At 37.8% G+C, this 20,224-nt stretch overlaps 1 protein-coding gene across 2 annotated transcripts in view; it reads left to right on the forward strand.

The window, feature by feature from the left end:
- Window positions 1-20,224, forward strand: part of thsd7ba (thrombospondin, type I, domain containing 7Ba) — a 183,885-nt gene that overhangs the window by 64,382 nt on the left and 99,279 nt on the right. For both annotated transcript variants that reach the window (XM_040027377.1, XM_040027378.1), the window contains exons 4-6: window positions 13,686-14,544; window positions 17,482-17,730; window positions 18,711-18,880. In XM_040027377.1, coding sequence (XP_039883311.1) covers window positions 13,686-14,544; window positions 17,482-17,730; window positions 18,711-18,880 — 1,278 coding nt within the window. The remainder of the gene's footprint in view (window positions 1-13,685; window positions 14,545-17,481; window positions 17,731-18,710; window positions 18,881-20,224) is intronic.

Raw genomic sequence — 20,224 nt, forward strand, 5'->3', positions numbered from 1 at the left:
TCACATTCTCACATCCATTGGTGATGTCTTGAAAAGTTCAGGACTGTGTGAAAATATGTATAGAATAAGCTGAGTTCCAAAGCTGTTTAGTCCCTTTTGGTTGCAGTAATGTAAAAGCTGGCCTCTTGGATATGTCCGTGCTGAATGTTTTCCCAGTGCAGCTCTGACAAAATACCACAAGTTCAAAAGGTATTTGGTGAAGAAAAAAAAAAAAATTCCTATCCAATAATACCTCTATAGCAAAAATCACTAAAGCTCTTAAAGCTAAGTGTTTGTCCAATATTTCACAGCAATCCATACAGCAGACTCAACCAAAACACTTCAGCCTACTTGTGGTATTCACTGAAAAAAACAGAGGATAACAAAGCAAAAATGAGAATCAATGGAAACAATTACCGTCTGCACAAAATTCTATGACAGTTAATCCAATTACGTGTGGACATATTTCAGTCGAGACCAAAATGATAGGTATCACAGAGTAACAGACTTACTTTACCATCCCAACAGTGCGTCGCCTCTACCAGTTTTTGCCTTGTTTGCAAGATGCAGTCACAGTGTTGTTCTTGTTATCAGAGAGAGATTAAGGCACTAGCAGCCATCAGAACTGTCAAACTATCCATTAGTCTTTCGCCCATTCCTGTGAGCGGGTCCAGGAAAGAAATGTGAAGTGTCTGCATATCTCTAATAGACATGCTGATAACAACTACCTTGCACACTGGTTGATGGTTTTGTTGGGAAGTCCAATAAAAAAAACCCAGAAACTCTTAGGTTTTGTGTTTTGGGTAAAGTGACTGTGTGGTTCCAACAGCAAATGTGAACTTTGTGAGAGTATAGTGAAAGCATACTGTATTTTTAACTTTATTTTACTTTCACTATGAGGTGTGATTTAAAAAAAAATAATCCAGTCACACTGAAATTGGTAAGGTTTAGATGAGCAGTGTTAGGGAGGTTGGCAAATTATAATTTTCTCCAGTAATTATTTATTTAGCCTCCCACAGATAGTCATAAAACAAGGGAGTATCTGATTAATAACTGAGGGACAAAGGGGATGCAAATGACAGATGGAGGATAGGTGAAGTGTTTAGCCTCCACAGGTTACACTCTGCAGGCTACCTGACTCGGGTAATCTGCACTTCTGTCTGTGGAAATTTTGGGTCCTTACAGAATTGGTCCATTCACTATTTTTCCTCTACTAAAGGAACAAACAAAGTACTCCAAAATAATTTTGTAAAGTAAAATGACTCTAGAACACTGTCGAGAAGGAAGCTCTCGAAAACAACAGGAAATTCATGAGTTCCTATTACGTTTAGTGCCAGTCAGTATTTTTAGAAAGGGATGGTGGTGGTGGTGGTGGTGTGGAGGATTCTTGTCTTTCTGAATTAAATGTTGCAGACATTTTTTCCTTTTATAGCAGTCACTTTTCTTTAGTTCAAGTGCAAAAATAAAATAAAGAGAAGCTAATAATAATGTGAGTCAGGAACATTTGCTCCCTTTTATCTATTCAAGGCTCATATTTTGAGACACAAAGAAAAGCAATGGCAATTACTGCAAATATAGGTTCCTGAACCGGCCTGCTTTGACTGAAAAATAGATACACTTATATAATTCCATATATTCTTGAATGCACTTAATGGTATTGAAATGTTTGCGGTTGTGATCAGCTAGACCTAGTATATGTAATTTTTTTAAACCTTTTCTGTACTTTCAGTCCACTTTAATTAGGAAATTTAGAAATACAATCATGTTATGCTATGCTGGTCTTTGCATAGAGGTTTTCTAGATTTATTGATGACTCTGACCACTTTTGCACATGGATCACATGGATATGTTGCTCAAGAACACTTTGACATGCTCACTGAAGGAACTGGGGATCTAATTGAATAGTGGACAACTCAATCTATCTTGTGAGTCACAGCCTGCCCAAGGTGGTATACTTGACAGTTCAAGGAAAATGTTCTTTTTCAAGCATATATATTTTTTAAATGAAATATTCTTATGTGTAAAAGCGTGTCCTTGCTGTCAGCAGCTCGTATTGTCACTTGTAGTAGAAATAACTTGTTACAGGACTTTTGCATAACTGGCCACCAGTTTCCAACATTGGCTTACTGAAAATTTTGACCATTCTGCCATGCAAAATCTCATCAGTTGCAATATGTTTCAGGAGTTTCTTGAATATACTACCTATTATAAACAGGTTCATTTTAAATCCCACCTCACTGGGATTTGATATAGGATTCAGGTCTTGGCTTAGACATGGCCATATTGCTTTATTTCTTAGTTTTGTTCCTCTTTTGGTAGATTTGCCAGTGTGCATAGGATCATTATCCTGCTGAAACTTTAACTTCAACCCTTTGAGAGACAGCCTTACATAGCTTTAAAACACTAATTGATACGATATAGAATAAATAGTCTTGTCAGTGACCACTAAGTACCGAGTCTTAATGGTCCCAGCAAACAAAACAAAACCAAAAACAAAACCCCAAATGGTTGCTTTTTCATCGGAAGACTGTAGTTTTTAGTTTGGCTGTGTTTTGTATAGCTAAAGGGTTTTTATTGGCACCCATTCCATGGAGGTTTGATTTTTCACACCAAGAGTGACCTTCAGATTCTTGAATGAACTTTTAGAGCTCTTGTGTTCAACTCTTGGGAGATATTTGCTGGGGCTATGAGATCCGATCTATATCATGTGCAGCAAGATTGATAAAACATAGTTATAAGCAAATAGTGTTATTTTGCAGGTGCCGATATTCACTGCCACTCATACTTGTTTGCGAATTCGAAAAGACCTTGCATATATAACTAAAATAGAATAGAATAGAATAGCCCTTTATTGTCATTGTGCATGTACAACAAAGTGTACAAATTAGCTACTATGCATGCGACAGTGTCTGCTCTACAATTACTGCACGACTCAGCTCTAACCTCAAAGCTGAATTCAGCCTGTGCAAAACAGTCTGACGTGACAGTTTTCAAAATATTTGAACATAAAGTTTGGAAATCTTGTCTTTTTGCCCCAGACACATGTTAAATACACCTACTTGCCTTAGAATTCTTTGGTTATTCAATCTTTTCTGTCATCAAAGTAAATCGGTGAGAGTTGTCAGAACATCCAAAGATACACGGCTTAATGTGTGCAAGTAAAATTCAGCCTACGAGTCACACACTCATGTCCATGGTGGCTGCTTTGTTCACTTGGCTGCTTATTTCTACTTGAGTGTGTTATTGAATTTGCAAGTGATGACTTCATATTTTGCAACTGGTAGTGAACCTAAAATAAAATGTTTTAATAATGGCTAAATTCCACTTCACAAAGGCCCTGCACTAACATTGGTTTACTCCTAAAGCTTATAGGAATACTTAAGGGAACCGAGTGCTAGTAGTTTCACCTATGCTTGCCCTGCTACAAAGCAAATCTGTCATCAAAAAGGTCTGTTACTATATAAAACTGTTATGGTGAACGTGTTCACAAGAGTTCCCTATTTGTACATCTAGCCACATGAAGGAATATTAGTGTTGATTTGAAGTGACTGTGGCAACCCGTAAGCCCACAGCTCACTCTGCTCTTACCTCTGTTTTGCTTTCCATCAACTCTTGTAACTTTGTCTGATTGCTATTTGGTACATGGCAGGTAGTGTGCAGTGGGCATCAAAGCTTTTCCCTGAAAAGGAAGCTGTCTGCTGCAAATGGAAAAAGGTTGAGTTGATAAGATTGGTTGATAAAAGTGGTGAGACTGAAGCAAACAGTAAAGCTGCAACTATAAAAAGAATAAAGCCAGAGGTTAAAAACGCTGTATAGCTAACGAAAGCTACTACATGTTACAAGAATCGGTTGAAAATATTCTAGTATGAATAATGTTTTACCAAATTAATTAGCTTTTATTTTATTGACAATTACCTGGTAATTTAGTCGTCTAAACCTCAACTTAAACCAATGATTTGGAGTGCATTCTCCTCAGACAAAATCGCAGAGAAGCACTTCAGGAATTGCTGCTTGCTTCTCAGTCTAAGAGCACCTCAAGGAAAGCCACTCGGGTACATCATTAATCAGCTCTCAAATTAAGTTACAGCAGATGTTTTTAGCCATGAAGGCAACCTTGTCATGGCCCCCTTCAACCAATTAAGATTAGTATTTATTCATAGTCTTAAATCTAGTTTATCCCCAGTTTCCCCTGCTGGTATTCCAGTTTTATCTAATGGATTTTCTTTTGATGTTGGGCAGAGAATTAAATCTTGTACGATATGCACAAATTCCCCCAGGGACTGCATCATAACAGTTGCCATGGGTGCAATTTTAAATTTGTCAGCGATACAATTGTCACTTTATCTCTGTTCTTTCATGCCCTGGTCACCTGCATTATCTAAACACCAGGGTCTTTCCTCAGGTTGCTGTCTGTAGATACGGCCATTAGTTCTGCTCCTGTGCTTAAGAGAGAAATCCCAGGTCAGCGGAAGGCAGTGAGACAGAGGAGTGAATGACATCCTATCCAATTACTTGTCACCTCTACATAGGCTGGCACAGGGACTTGAGAAGACCACATGAGACAAGCAATTACACGGAAAAAGATTCTGATCACTGCAGAGGCATAGCACACCTCACATCCCCCACTGTTGTTTTCACATTTTAAAGTGATGCTGACTAAAGTACTGTGGCATTTATACGTGTAAACACATTGATTTCAGCAAGAGCACCCCTCTGGGGATCTCACAAACAATCAAAGTGGGATCTATGTATATAAATGAGATCTTAGAAGAAATACAATATCCGCTTGGTAGATGAACTACCATGTCTCTCAAGGCTAGTTAATAGAATGACCAAGCATTGATTCTGTGGGGAGAAGAAGTTCTTTCTGAGTCTAAACATTGGCGTATTTTTAGTATGACAGCATGACATGCCAACGCTGCTAAAAGGAAATGTCACTGGATTCATCGCTCAAACTGAGGAAAGAAAAATGAGTTCCCTGTTGTGTTGTTTTGACATCATATGACACATGACCAAATACCCTCTGGTCACCTGAACAGTTTTCTTTTTTTTTTTTTTTTTTTTCATTTTTGGACCTTTTGGTTTTCAAAAAAATTTTAAGGAAGAAAACTTACAGGAATCTGTCTTCTTTCTCTGACTTTTAAATCCTTTAACGGCCCTAGTTCCACAGTATTTTATGCTACTTATTTAAGTATAAAAGCCATGTCTCACAGTGTCATCATATATGCAAAGATATCAGCAATTATATTTGAAAGTTAATTGTTATCATCCCAAGGAGGAATGGGCCTATCTACAAAATGATCGTGTCTATAGAAATACACTAAGACCCCATTATAAAGAAACTATCTTCATACAACTCAGTCAGTAGGCAACCTGTAATAAGTCAGTGCAGGATCTCTATTAGGAAGCTATAGAAAGCCAGGAAAAAAAAGGTTTCTGTGTGTGCTATTTCAAATATGTCTGCCACCTACAGCTTGTTTGCTTTCTTGACTTAACAAACAGAAAACTGTGTTTTCAGCAGCAACCATTTAAAATTCTCTGAGAGCTCTCACCCGTGGGCAGGTTAAATATACAGACAAGCAACTCAACAACTGGCAAGGAAAAATGACTGTTAGAAGGGAAAATAAGGTGATCACAACTGAAAAATAATATTTGATTTCATCACACAGATACATCTATATAAGGGAAAAACAACAGAAAGAATAATGCATAACTATTTAAATCACTTACCACTTTTTTAGGTAAGCCTATTCAACTCTTTGTTACCACAAATATTGAATCACCCAATGACAGGACAGGAAATTACTGCATTTAGACATGTAGACATGATGAAGACGACGACCTGGTAAAGATCATACTGAGCATCAGACAGGGGAACAAAGGTTATTTAGTGACTTAACCTCCTAAGACCCAAACTCTTTCATGGCATGCATTTTTAATTTCTCTTTGATATTTGGGCTGATTGGGACCCGATGAATGTAAAAACAAAGAATTAATAGAAAAGGGACAGTATAATGTCCTCGTAAGTGGACATCAGGCCCTTTTGAGCAACATTCAGTATTTTGGTCTAAATAACCCAAAATGTGATGTCCACATATGTGGACGCCAGGTCCTAGGAGGGTAAATGCGACATGGTTGTTGGTACCACATGGGCTGGTTTGCTTGGGTTTTTCCCCACAAGCATGTCTAGGGTTTACAGAGAATGGTCTAAAAAAGATGGTGACAGGAAGAAAATCAATCGACCGCTTGTTACAACCAAGATATGTGCAACTCTGAATGCACATCATGTTAAAGACCACAACATTTGCCCCTTCTGCCAGGTTCACCAAAATTGCATAAGAGAATACTGGAAAAATGTTTTCTGGTCTTATGAGTTTGATGCAAATTTGGTTCAAAAAACATGGATCCATCTAACCTTGTATCAATGGCTGGAGTTGCAGTTAGTGTAATGGTGTGGGGACATTGTCTTGGCATGGTTTAGGGTTCTTATTACCAATTGACCTTCATTTTAACACCACAGCTTACCTGATCATTATTGCTGACCACAGTGTGCACATCACCAGATCTTAATCCAACAGAGTTCCTTTGGGATGTAAACAGGTGTAACAGGAGAGAATCTTGGGGTTTGTGTCTGACCCAAGGATATTTGGGAGGCAGACTGGAGCAGCCAGGAATCGAACCACTAACCTTCCAATATTGATAGATAGATAAATAGTCAGAAAACAAAAGTTTGTACGTGCTTCTAAGCAGAAAAAAGAAAGAAAATTAAAAAATGATTTGAACATAAGCTGGTCATACTGTAGATTCCTGTTATTTATTTTTGTAGCCTTATACCTATAACTGATGTGCAGTTATTTTCCGTAGTGCACAAAGTACTATTATTTCTGGAGCCTGAAACACCACTAAGTAGTTTGTTTTGCTTTAGTTAAAAAATGAAAATATCTGGAAAATAGAAATATAATATGTCAGAAGGAGCATAGCTTTGTTATGATGGTTATTATTTCTCAGGGGTGAACCATACTTTGCTGTTTGCCTGCCATGCATTTTGGAAAATCTCCTCACTTCACTGTGTGATAACTCTGAAGAAGTCATGATTGATCATCCACTTAGAAATCTTCATCATCAAGATTTATCGGAGCTTGGATAAAAAAAAAACATAAATCAGAACAGAGAACAGTGGTTTCCTACTTTAGGGTTTTTATTGTATCTTTTTTCAGTGTCATGCAGGGATGTTTGTTTTTCCTCTTTGCTAAACATTATATTTTATTTTAAAAGCATATTCTTTGGATAGTCTTACAGTTTTTATTTATTTATTTACTTTTATGGATTGGCCCAAGTGGGCATTACATCACTCAGTGGGCACAATATGTGTTAGTGTTGTCTAGTGTTTATACTGTTGGCCATTTAAAAAGTGATTAGCTATTCAAGTAGGTCTGGCATGGATGCTGTGGGCCTGAATACTAAATTATAACAAAAGCTTAGTGGGGCAGTGTGTATAGTACTGCAGCCCCAAGGAACATAATTCATTAGTTTGGGATGTTAAAGCTACATTTGATGCTTTTTCCCTGCAGATAATCCAAGCACATTAAGTATCTCATTGTCAATCCAAAACAAAAGTGCTATAATACATTCACTTATTGAGCATTTATGGAAATATATGATTTATATTCAAGCGCGAAGGTCAAACATCTCTCAGAAGTGGCTCATTTTTTATCATCACACAAAGTTTTTATTTTTAGCTCGGGGTCATCAGTGTTATTGTCACTTAATTTGCCTGATGATGATATTTTGCACATATTTTTCTCCGGATGTCCTTCTAACCTGCTACATAAACACTGCGCATTCGTGTTTGTGTAGCATGTAAGGAGAAATGAGCTGATTCAGGCCTTCGGGAGATGGATCGAGTGGCTGATGATAATTTGATGAATTTCTGCATATATTAATGTTGTAAGTGAATATGAACCACAGTGCTCATAAATTACAACTGATGGAAGTGTGTCACTGGGGATAGCTTTGCGCATAATTAGGCTCGGTGGCATAGGTATTTAATTAAAAGTGTTGTGACAAAGGACGCATGTGTACAAACAGTGAAGCTTAACTGAGGGAGATAAGTTGAAGATGGATGGCAAGTAAATTCACTACATCCTTGTGAGGAAATGTACGAAAAGCTGCAGCATGATAAGAGAATGACCGATAATCAAATATTACCAACAGTGAAATAGTTTAATTAAGAAGCTTGCCCAAAACTGGCATTATTGCTAAGTTTTATATACTATTATTTACACAAATGTTTGAAAAAGTACAGAAGATAGACTATATAATCAGTCATAGGCCAACAAAAATACTCTTAGACTTAGATTTTAAAGGCAGTATACCAAGGAAAACATACCACCCTGTCTTTACAGAATAGTGTTTGGTTGTCTAAAATAATATAAATAATAAAAATATATGCATTTGGTGTGCCAGTTTAGCTGAGTTGGCTGAGCAGGCGACCATAGCAGGTTGCCGCCCCGGGTTCGAGTCTGACCCACAGCCTTTTGCTGCATGTCTCCCCCTCTCTTTCCCTCTGCTTTCCTGTCAGTCTTCACTGCATCTACCTAATCAAGCTGAAAAAAGCCAATAATATTTCTAAATTATATATATATATATATATATATATATATATATATATATATATATATATATATATATATAGGTAGATAGATAGATATTAGATAGATTGATAGATAGATCGATATACATATATGCATTTCTGTAGGTTATGCATTAACAAACCTAAAATAGCCGAAAGAAGTTCATACAGCAAGTACACCAGCCTGTGATCCTACAGGGTGTTTTTTTTCCCACTGACCTGAATCAGTGATGCTTTTACCAAATGTAATTAAATGGATAAGAGAGCCAAGCATTTCAACAGTAGCGAGTGCGGTTGCTGTTTAGGAGACAGTTTATTGCTCTTTTCTTTGCTGCTTCTTTCCCTCATCTGTCTGGTTTCGGGGCAGAGTGGAAATTGCTTTTGTTGTGTTACTTGCTATTATCGTACAGCTTTAGCATCATTTGTCTAACTTAAGGGTTGAACTGAACGCTGCTGAGGAAGATAATACGTGTTCAGTCACACTACACTGGCTAAGTTTAATTTCTGCATTTTCCCATAATGTAGTGATGTCTGCTCATCTGCTTTTGCTTCATTCAATTTCAGTTTTCAAACTGAATGGTAAATATAGCAGGAGCTCAATGGGTGCCAGAGCCCCCAGAGGTGCGAGCAAGGCGACTAAGTGAGACGGGAATGAAGGAGCTGTGGGCAACTGGTTCCTCCTGAGGGGCTGACAGATGCTGATGCTGACAGATCGAGAGAGTGATTATTCAGAGCTTAGAAGATGAACTAGTGCTTGTGTTAGCTGGCTCCCCTTGCAGCGGAATCACTCCCAATCACACCTCCATAAATCAAGCACTCACACCCTGGCACAGTTTGAAAACAGCACTACTGAGCAAAGGTGGTCATGCCGATGAAAGGGTGTTTATCATGAAAGAGTGCCACTAGTGACCACAAAGGCTGTATGCTTACTTGGAAGAAACATGGGTGCTTGTGACCCTGAACATCTGTAACCTTAATTTTGACAAACTATTCAAATTGTATTTCTGTAACTTCTGAACTCTTGGCAGCTTTGACTGAAGTGTAAATGTCCCAAAGTGTAAGTAGTGAGTAAAGTAAGTAGTGCTGTAACAGAAACAACCACAGCCCCTCTCCAATAAACCTCTGCTTAATCCCAAATCATTATGGTATCTCCAATGAGGTATAAGAAGGCAAATAAACAAGCCAAACTGCACGTCTAATGAAGCACAGACGGTGCAAACTTTTTTCACTTTGAAATATGCAGAAAACATTCAAATTACATTTAACAACCTCTGTGTTTACTGAACCAGACACAAACGGTAAGGTAATTGCACCTCTTTACATGAAAATGTATATACAACTCCATATGTTTATTTCCATCTAAAATGCTGCACTTAGTTTTTTTTTGAGTTTTTAGCCAAATCAGGAATTCATTTATTCATCCTTGCAGTGTCAAAATCTCACTGTAAATTAAAGTTGCATAATATGTTAAGTTTAAATGCTCTGTATGACTTGCAGTGGCCGATACGTGATGTGGTTCTGGGAGTGGGTCTGTTGGAAGATTAAAACACTCTGTCATTCTTTTTTTTAATCAAATTCTGAAGCAATTACTGGGTCTGTCTTTGTTTCTCAATATGCCCCCATGCGTTTTTTTTCACTGTTTAACGGCAAAGAGAAAGAAACTTTATTTTTGAAGAGTTCTGTGCAAACATAAGTGAGCAAATAGCCAAAGAGAGCCTATAGGACACTCAAGTCCAACATACCGATGAAATAAAACATCTCATTTGTTTTCTTGTTTATTTTTGTGTTTATGTTTTGATTTTTTTGGAAACAAGTGAAAAGAAATGCCCTTTCTTGTGTTTGATTTTTTATCTTAACAAAAAGAACAAAAATAAAGTGTTAGAAGAAACAAGCAAACAACAAAAAGAAACATGGTATCACAATCAACTGTATTTCTACCTTTAGAGCTTCAGCAGCAGCAGCATTTTCAGTATGATACATTGTACCTTTGATGCAAACATGATCTATGATCTTTGATCATAATAATATATTAGTGACAGTCTCATTAGCATCACAGTGCCAGGACAAAGAAACTCAACATTGTGCTTCAATGAACTGTGAATAAAAATGTGTACTTTAGACTATTCCTACTTTAAGCAAACAAACAAAGGAGCCTTAAAATGCTAGCTATTGGCCAGGAAGCAAAGTGTTAACAACAGATTTCTCTGGCATGAAAAGACATAAAACAGTTTGAACAGGTTGTCATTCGAAAGCAATTTGGGAAGCAGTAGGATCTCATTATTACATCAATTTAATTCCAATTAGAAGAAATGAATCAAATTATCTTTTTCATAGCATGTGGCAAAATAACTAAGAACGTGACTGACGAAGATAATCACATCATATCAGGAAATTGATTTATGTCTACTTCTTTTAATGATGAGGACAAAGAGGTTAAAAATGTATTTAAGATTTGTTGGGCTTGGTATTCAAAACGTAACATTTTATAAAAACCGACAATCGGCGACTGTTTTTGTTGACACATAATCTATATATTCGTTACATTTAAATACAAATGTCACTGCATTGTTTGTAACTAAAACCCCAGATGAAGAAAATAACCCCAGCATCTGATACAACTCTTTTTGGTAATATTCATCAATATATTTGTCACATATTTAACTACAAATATGATTGGCTCATTAATTTAAAAAAAAAGTCCTATTTGAATAAAATGATGAGGGTCTGATGCAGCTCTAGCAAAATTAATAGCCTTAATATCCAAAAGGAAATCTCCATGTATGATTGCGTGAAATATGTTCCTCTGAAACAGTGCAGTAGTCTATAAATGAATAGCTGCCTTTGAAGCTAACCAACGTCAAGATCACTTAAAATATCATGCTTTCATATATAAATAAATAAATAAATAAGTTAATAACTAAAACGTTACAGAGTTCATGTCACTTTCATAACTGCCATCTGTACTGTATAATCTGTTCTTTTTTTTTTGTTCCAACACATAAACCTGGCCTTAGATGAAGGTTTGTACTTCTCATCAAAACAGAAGTAGTCTGAGGTCAATTGAGAAGAGAATTTAGGCTACAATTTGAAGCTGAGTGATTTTTTTTACAGTGGAAAAAGGTATCTACAATTTTGCTCCTTCTCTGACCTCAAAGTGTTTTCTACCATTTATTGAAAAGGGAAATGACTTCAAGCACAAACAATGTTCTAAAGTAGTGACTGTCGATTGCAGTTTCGCTTTAGGTCCCAGAAGTGAACCACATCACTACAAATAGGATGAATGTCTATAAATAAAGTTTCTATTCTATGTCCTAATTTAATTTACATGAATGAGCATTTTTATGCGTATTAATTTACGGTTCTTCTCAGTTACCTTAGCCTCCAAACACATGACTAAGCAAAACATTCAAATCATTTTTGCTCACGATGTATATTTCAAAGTTTGCAATGTAAATTGAATTAAAGAGCACTGTTATACTTGAGTGAATGTGAGTGCAAAGGTCTCTGTGTTGGTCCTGTGACAGACCCGCCACCTGACCAGGGTGTACCCTGCCTCTCTCCCTGTGGTAGCTGGGATGGACTCCAGCACCCCTGCAACCCTGAATTGGATAAGGGAAAGAAAATGGATGGGTTAGATTGCAGAATACCAAACAGTTTTATAATATATAAGCTGTGACAAAAAAAAAAAGAATACCCCCCCAAAAAATTCACCTCTTGTTTGAAGTTTTTGGAAACACATCTTTGAGGCCAATTTCATCAACAGACAGAAATTTTTGAAATGACCGTAATGTAACAGAGCATGCAAAAGGTTAAAATGATGTAGAAATGCATTAAAAAAATAAAAATAAAAATTCAAATCAAGAGCCAATTTTGGATATTATTTTGATGAGCCATTATATTTTAAGGTGAATACGTGGCAATAAAGACTTCATAGGTGAATTGTGAAGTGGAGTTGTAGAGGGTTCAGTCAAATATGGCACTGTCCCCAAGGAGAGAGTCGGTTAACTCTCTTTTGGCATTTCTAAAATGATTGGGGATTTAAGATACACTTATTCCTTAGCTAATTAACAAGAAACTGAAAAAGTCCCGACACAGGTTTGACACCCTAGTCCTCTGGATTAATGTCTTAGCTTTGAGCCACTCCCCTAACACACCCATCTCTTTCTAACTTTTTGGGTTATAGTTACCTGATGTGAACCAAAGAATGTCTGTGTTCACAACAACAAGGATCTTCAAAGACTTTTCTTTGATATTATTTATATTTATTTGTGTGCCTCTGAATTTACACCCATTATTTGCCACCATCCCTTAATGTGAGTAAAGAGGTCATTGCCATTTCACATAGTTCTTTGAAAGCAGGTGACTCAGAACTTCTGAGACAAAAATATCTGACTGGGTGTTTGTGAGCTGACCCTTTTGAGTGATCAATATTACATTTCCTTATTTTTAAGCAGAAATTTCTTTCCTAAATGTTGCTAGCACTGGTTAATTGATTGACATATTAAGACAATTCAACCTTATGGTTTGTTAAACAAGTTCAAAAGCATCTAATTTATCATTTTTGTTTGAAAGATCTCTTAAAATCACCATTGTACACCATTTCACCTTTGCAGACATTACATTTAAGCATTTGCATGCTTATACTGTTAAAGGAGAGGCTTTGTTGTAATGAAGTAATAATACAAATTATAATAATGATAATAACGGCCCACAGAATTCAAGTTAATAGCATATCTTATCATAATACCCAAGTGAACTCCTAACCATACTATACATGACCAAAAATATTGATCAGTTTGAGCTCAAGAACCTAAAAATTAATTTAATCCCTTGTGACCAAGAAACTGATCTTGTATTTTCTTTATATTGATGTCCGCCACTGGTTTGATTACTTTGTGTTCCTTTGTTCCTTTTTTCCTCAGTTCATGAATAAAGCAATCATGGAGGTTAAGTGAATGGCCTTGAATTTTGCTTGATTGCAAGCTGCCAGATTGCTGCAATTTAAATCATTTTTCCCCTAAAGCTTCAGTTTTTAATGAAAATGCCCTCTCTGTGTGTTTTTTCTTTGCTGCAGGCCAGTGGGGTCAGTGTACCGGTGAGGAGTGTGGCTCTGGTGGGGTTCAGACAAGGACAATATGGTGCATCCACATGGAGGGCTGGACCACCCATCACTCCCACTGCCATCACATGGAGAAACCAGAAAGCCAGAGACAGTGTTTTAAAGTCTGCGACTGGCACCAGGATCTCTTCGAGTGGGAGGCGTCAGAGTGGGGGAGCTGTGTTCTTGTTCCTTTCTTTTCCAATGAGCTCAAGTTGAGGGCACCTGAGTGCATTACAGCACAGCATGGGATCCAGAGGCGCAAAGTCTACTGCGTACGCACCTCAAATCGAACCACAGTCAGTTCAAGGATATGTGAATTCTTTTCCCAAAAACTACCTGTGGAGCAGGCATGCCTTGTCCCCTGCCCCCAGGACTGTGTGGTTTCAGACTTCAACTCTTGGTCAAGTTGCAGCAAAACCTGCGGTGCTGGCCTGCAGCATCGGACTCGACATGTTCTGGCCACATCAATGTATGGAGGGGCAAACTGCCCCAACCTAACTGAGACCAGGACTTGTTCCAGCCATGTTGACTGCCCGGCTGGGGAGGACGAGTACCAGTACAGCCTTAAAGTAGGGGCCTGGAGTGAGTGCCGAATGCCCCATCACAAGGATGCGCTATTAAGTGGAAGGACCACAGTGGACTTCAGTACTATGTCCAACGAGAACAACACAGCCACGCTGCACACACTAGCTTCTCACCAGCATTTCCATCACACCCACCACCACCTTGCTCATGCGCACATTAAGTACCCCGCGTCGTGGGAACTAGAGGTGGGATACCAGACACGACATGTTCGCTGCACAAGAAGTGATGGCAAAAATGCTATGCTGAGGTAAGCAACATGCTTCAAACCATAAAGAATAGGAAAATCATCTTAATATGGTAATGTGGATTGAAGTTGAGACATATTGATGCATTTTTCACAAAAATTAGGAATACTTGTGCCTTTTTTCAGTCATTATGCCCCCAAAGTGGCCACCCTACCACTTCACAACTCTTCAATGCAAAATTCCATCAGTTGCATGATCGTTTAAACTTTTCTTGGTAGATTTCTTACTGTACTTTAAATCTTCAGGTCCCCGGCACTGTGCTGCATTAGAATCTATAACATTTTCTTTGCCATCCTTCACAGTTGGTTGAAAAATGCTCTTTTTGAAAGCTGTCTTTGGTCTGCGCCAAACACATCTACTTTAACCACCGTCAAAAAGTTGTATGCTGGATTTGTCTTTCCAGAGTACATTATTTAACCCCCCACTGCAAAAAAAACCCTTCTCTCCCCCTATGGTTCATTGGCAAAATAAACCTAAAATGTCTAAACACACAGCAAAATACTTTCTCCTGACACATCCTCCATGATTTTCAAATTTCTGAAATATTTATCTGATAGTATACACTTACAGTTTGACAAAGACAGTTTGTTCATCCAAGAATAAAATGCAGGCTTTACAAGAAACTGTTTTTCAGATGCACTGCTCTAAGGCTGACATTGCTGGGGCAATCAATCCTGGAAAAATTGGCAGTTCTTTGAAATCAACCATACATGTAAAAAATTTTGCTTTTCGTTTCTTTTTCCCACTGGGATCCACAAACCCATTTTTCCCTCTGTCAGACCACATACCTCAATGGTATAGAAAGACTGATTCCACCTGTTACCCCCTAAGGACATTCTAATAATTGGTGCCAAATAGAACCCTGGATTCTAATTTTCTGGATTTCAAGGTGTGATAAATGTTGTGGTGCACCTGATTTGTTCTCATATGAAAACAGCAGTGCCGTATAATATTTCTTTTTTCTTGTGTTTTTTTTTTTTTGTACTGTATCCAAGCGGAAATGTTTGCAGGTTTAATAATGAAAGGAAATATCTGTAGTTTGTTTCTCTTTCATCAGTTTACTTTTCCTCTGATGAAGCGTGTGGAGAGTTTTTAAAATTATAGGAGCTGAATGTTGTTGTCTGTCAGGCAAAATAATCCTAATGGACACTATTGTTGATTTTTTTTAATAAAAGAGAGGCATAATCAATGCTCACCACCTCTCATGAGATGTATTCAGTGAAATAAAATGGTTTTTATTGATGGTGGTTATTTATTCAATTATTACTAGATTATATGAGGGCTGATGTTTGACCAGCATTTCAGCAAGGAAGGGAGGCATTATTGTGTTAAATGTCAAGTGTTGCCCCCCTTCCACTCTCTGCTGTTAGAGCTAACCTTGGTATTTGGATTTGATAAGAATGGATTTTTCTGCACGTACTCGCACACAAAGCAAAAAGCAGAGCACACACAAATGCACACCTACACATGCTGTGTCTCACACACACACAAACACAAATACACAGTAACAAACAACATTCTGTCTTGTGTTTTTTTGCTTTGTTTTCTTTTTCTCATACAGAAAGAAAATCATTGCATGTATATTACATCGATTAAATGCCACTATACCATTTTCTTGGTGTAAAGTGTCACTATTAGCTGGCTGTTAAAATCCATTTCTGACTGCCATCATTGTTTCAGAGACCACATTTCAATCATGTTGTTTCAATTGAGCCTTTTTCATTGCTCCATATTGCTTTTTTATTTATAATAAGGCATACTGCATTGAAGTTGTACAGCATTTAATTGTCATATCAATTTTCTTGTGATTGCTCTTGCTTGTTGCCATTTTGGACAGAGTAGTTTAAAAGTCGTTTATCTTGCCACACATCTCTTTTCACTGACATCTTTTTTTGTCCTGTGGTTTGAAAAAAGGATTTTATTTTGCATTGCTTGATTAGCACTTATTTTATCTAAGGAGGTGTGGCGCTTTTGAAATAGATTTCCCACGTGTATTGTGCTTCATTTTACTCAACTTACAGCCTCATTACAAGGAGAAAGTCTAAAAATTATCTTGTATCTCAATAACCTGACTAATTCAACTTCCAAGATTAGCCAACAAAAACTGTAATTGGATGAGAAAACACATGCTTTTGGTTTGGGATTAGCCTATTAAATGGCCATAGTCTGGTTATCGTAGCTAAGGATATGGCTGATTTAGGCTTACCACCACCACCTAGATGGTTCACTGGGTTATGACTTCATTTATGGGGTCATTATACAGTGGTGAAATAGATCACACATGAGCTTTTGCTGATAGAGCTTTTTTCTGATAGAGCGACAAAAGTCAATTCTTGGCAGTCCCAGATTTACTACTGGTACAAGTTGACTGTACCTTTCCCCAGGAGATCAGTGTTTGTGCCATGTGATATTGTTGTTGTTTTTTTTTAACTCTCATTTCCATTTATTTCCATGTCACTCTTTTAGTTTTTGTCACACAAAAAACTATTGTGCAGAGGACGTATGGGTCAGTTACATGGTTTGGCACTATAGTGGGTTGGACAGCAGCAGCAGCAGCAGTTTAATGGGATAATAGCATTAAAATCATGACTAATGACTTGTGCTCGTGCTTGGTTAACATCGCTGAGTGAGCATATCAGCTCTTTGTGGCACTTATGTAAAAGATTGACTTTGTCTTGAGATCTGTGTTAACAGGATGTACTTTAAATTCTTGAGTGGAAGAAGTAAAGGTCATTTATTCAACAACAAATCAACATAACCACTTGCTCATAGGGTCTCATACCTCTCCATCGGCAAATCCAATTAAATTCCAACAACATTTATTTATAGCTTGCTTTGTGTACAACTGCACTCTCAAACTTTAAAGGGGTCACAAAGATATCATGTTATGAAATAAAATTTCCTTGACGTGACAGTAATTTACTCTCCTCAATCTGCAGCCTCTGTACGAAGGACAAATCCCCACTGACCTTCCAAACATGCGTGATCCCCAAAGACTGTCAGACATCCGATTGGTCATCGTGGAGCCCCTGCTCTAAGACCTGCCGGTCCACCGACCTATCCCCTGGCTACCGCCTCCGGTCACGGATCATGACTCAGATCACAGTTGGCGGGGGGAAGCGATGTCCTGCCCTTGAGGAAAAAGAAGCTTGCAATATCATAGGCGATTTACTTCCAAACTGCCCCAGGTAATTTTTGTATTTTTTTTTTTAAACAGAGATCTTTATTGCTTCTTAAGGCCACAATCTTCAAATGAACGTTCTTTTCATTTGCAGTTTCACCAATGCACGATAAACTTGAGGACCAAATGAGGGTTTTTAATTTGGCTTCTTGGAACAAATTCACCTTAATAATTATGAGAGAAAGCCTAGAGGTTAAAATATTTATGACTTTACTATTGAATTGATTTGTGCACACTGTTTTTTTAGCATCATTTTAATTATCTTGTGGCAGCCACAATAATCTTGTGTACTGTAGGGAGTTCCTGACCCCATAGACATGACATGATAAAAAGAGGCCTTGACAGAATGCCATTGTATTGGGGCATTTGGGTTACGATAGGATTTAGCTAATATAACATGCACACAACAAAGTAGTCAATGGAGAATTACTTTCCCTGCTGGTAGATTTTGTTTTATTTGCTGAATCTACACTGAGTGCCTGAGAGCAGAGGATTTACATGATTAGGGAAAACTCATTACGGAAATTAAGCATTTGATAGATTACTACAGGCTGTTGTTCTGGTAAACTCCTCAAATATTATTGCTTTCTGCATCACTGCATTTTTCATAGATGAAACCAAACATTTGTTTAGAAGTTTTGAAATCAAAATAATCACCCCCCCCACCCCCACACCCCCTTCTTCTGACATACTGTGAGAGATGCTTTTGCCAGAGACTGCTCTCACTAATTTGTCTTTTGCTTTGTGTGACTCTTTGAAAGCAACTGGCACGGCTTTGTGTGTACTGAGGCTTTATCCTTCTTAAGTACGATCATTTATCAATTTATTTCTTAATGGATTACAACTTTGTTTTTGAAAATACATAAACAAGTGTTGACTTTTTGTAATACATATCAAACAGTGGCTCCATCACTTATTCAATTTATCAGCTTTTAACTCATTAACATTGCAAATATAACTAATTAGCATCCTTGCATGCTCTGTTAGGTATGTGTGGAGGACCACTGACTGGGGCGAATGTCGGATTCTACCCTTACTGAGCCAGCAGAACCGGAGACTGGCAAACATCAGCCTTTTATGTGGAGGGGGCATCCAGACCAGGAAGACCTACTGTGTTCAAGTCCCTGATGCCTCAGCACCACATCACAGAAAGGAGGGTAAGGGGAAAAATACCTTTATTTCAGTTGACCTTGGGCTTGCTGGAAAAACACAGTGACTCAAGAGATGCACCATAAATAATTTTCCATGGTTTGTTTGTGGTTTACATTATTAAGGTGAATGCTATGAGCAGAAAAATACAAACCTAATTCCCACAATATTTGGATGCTGTTTTAAATGTAAATTAAAAAATGTAAATAAAACCTTTAAACAATAGTCTGTAAATATCTGGGAGCCAAGAAAACCTGTTGCTGGACTTTAAGAAGAGGAGTGTTGCCCTTTTCTTGCCTGATAAAAGATTCTAGGTGCTCAACAGTCCTGGGTGTTTGCTGTCATATTTTGCACTCCATCATACATCAAGTGTTTTCAGTTGGGGAAAGGTGTGTACTGCAGGCACCAGGAGTCTTCTGCTACAAAGCTATGCTTTTCCAGTAGCTACAAAACATGGTTTAGCATCGTCTTGCTGAAATATGCAAGGGTCATCCTTGAAAAAAGGAGCGTATGTAGCTGTAAAACCAGCGTATGCCTTTAAGCATTGATGTGAAAGGTACGGGGGTCATCTGAATGCACGAAGGTGCACTGATGGACCCCCATACTATCAAAGATGCAGGCTTTTTCAGTGAGCACTGATAACAAGCTCGTCGCTGCCTCTCCTCTTTAGTTCAGAGGGCACGACATCCATATTTTACAGAAAGCACTTCAAATTTCAATTCTGACCACAGAAGAGTTTTGCACTTCCCCTCAGTCCATTTTAAATGAGCTTTGGCCCAGACAGCATGGTGGCATTTATGAATCACGTTCACATATGGCTTCTTCTTTGCATGATAGAGCTTTAGCCTGCATTTGTGGATGGCACGCTGAACTGCACTCACAGACAATGATTTCTGAAGTGTTCTTGAGCCCATGCAGCGATTTCCATGACGCAATTATGACTGCTTTTAGTACAGCGAGGCCTGAGAGCCATAGGATCATGGGCAACCAGTGTGGATCTACAGCTTTCTCTCTTGATTTCTCCAGATTCTCTGAACGTTTTGATGATATTATGTACTGTAAATGATGGGATATCCACAATTTGATGTGTCTTAAATTGTTCCAAAATTTACACACACAGTTTTTTTTGCACATTGTTGAAGCTCTATCATCTCTACCTCTGAAAAGCTTTGTCTCTCTAAGATGTTCTTTTTATATTCAGTCATGGTACTGACCGGTTGCTAATTAAACTAACTAGTTGCAAAATGTTCCTCCAGCTGTTTCTTTTTAGTACCACTTACTTTTCCAGCCTTTTAAGAGACATGTTGTTGCCATCAAATCCAAAATAGTTTTAGGTACGAAACAAAAAATGA

This window comes from Simochromis diagramma, unplaced genomic scaffold, assembly GCF_900408965.1.
Source record: "Simochromis diagramma unplaced genomic scaffold, fSimDia1.1 OVJJ01000343.1, whole genome shotgun sequence".
Classification (NCBI taxonomy): domain Eukaryota; kingdom Metazoa; phylum Chordata; class Actinopteri; order Cichliformes; family Cichlidae; genus Simochromis; species Simochromis diagramma.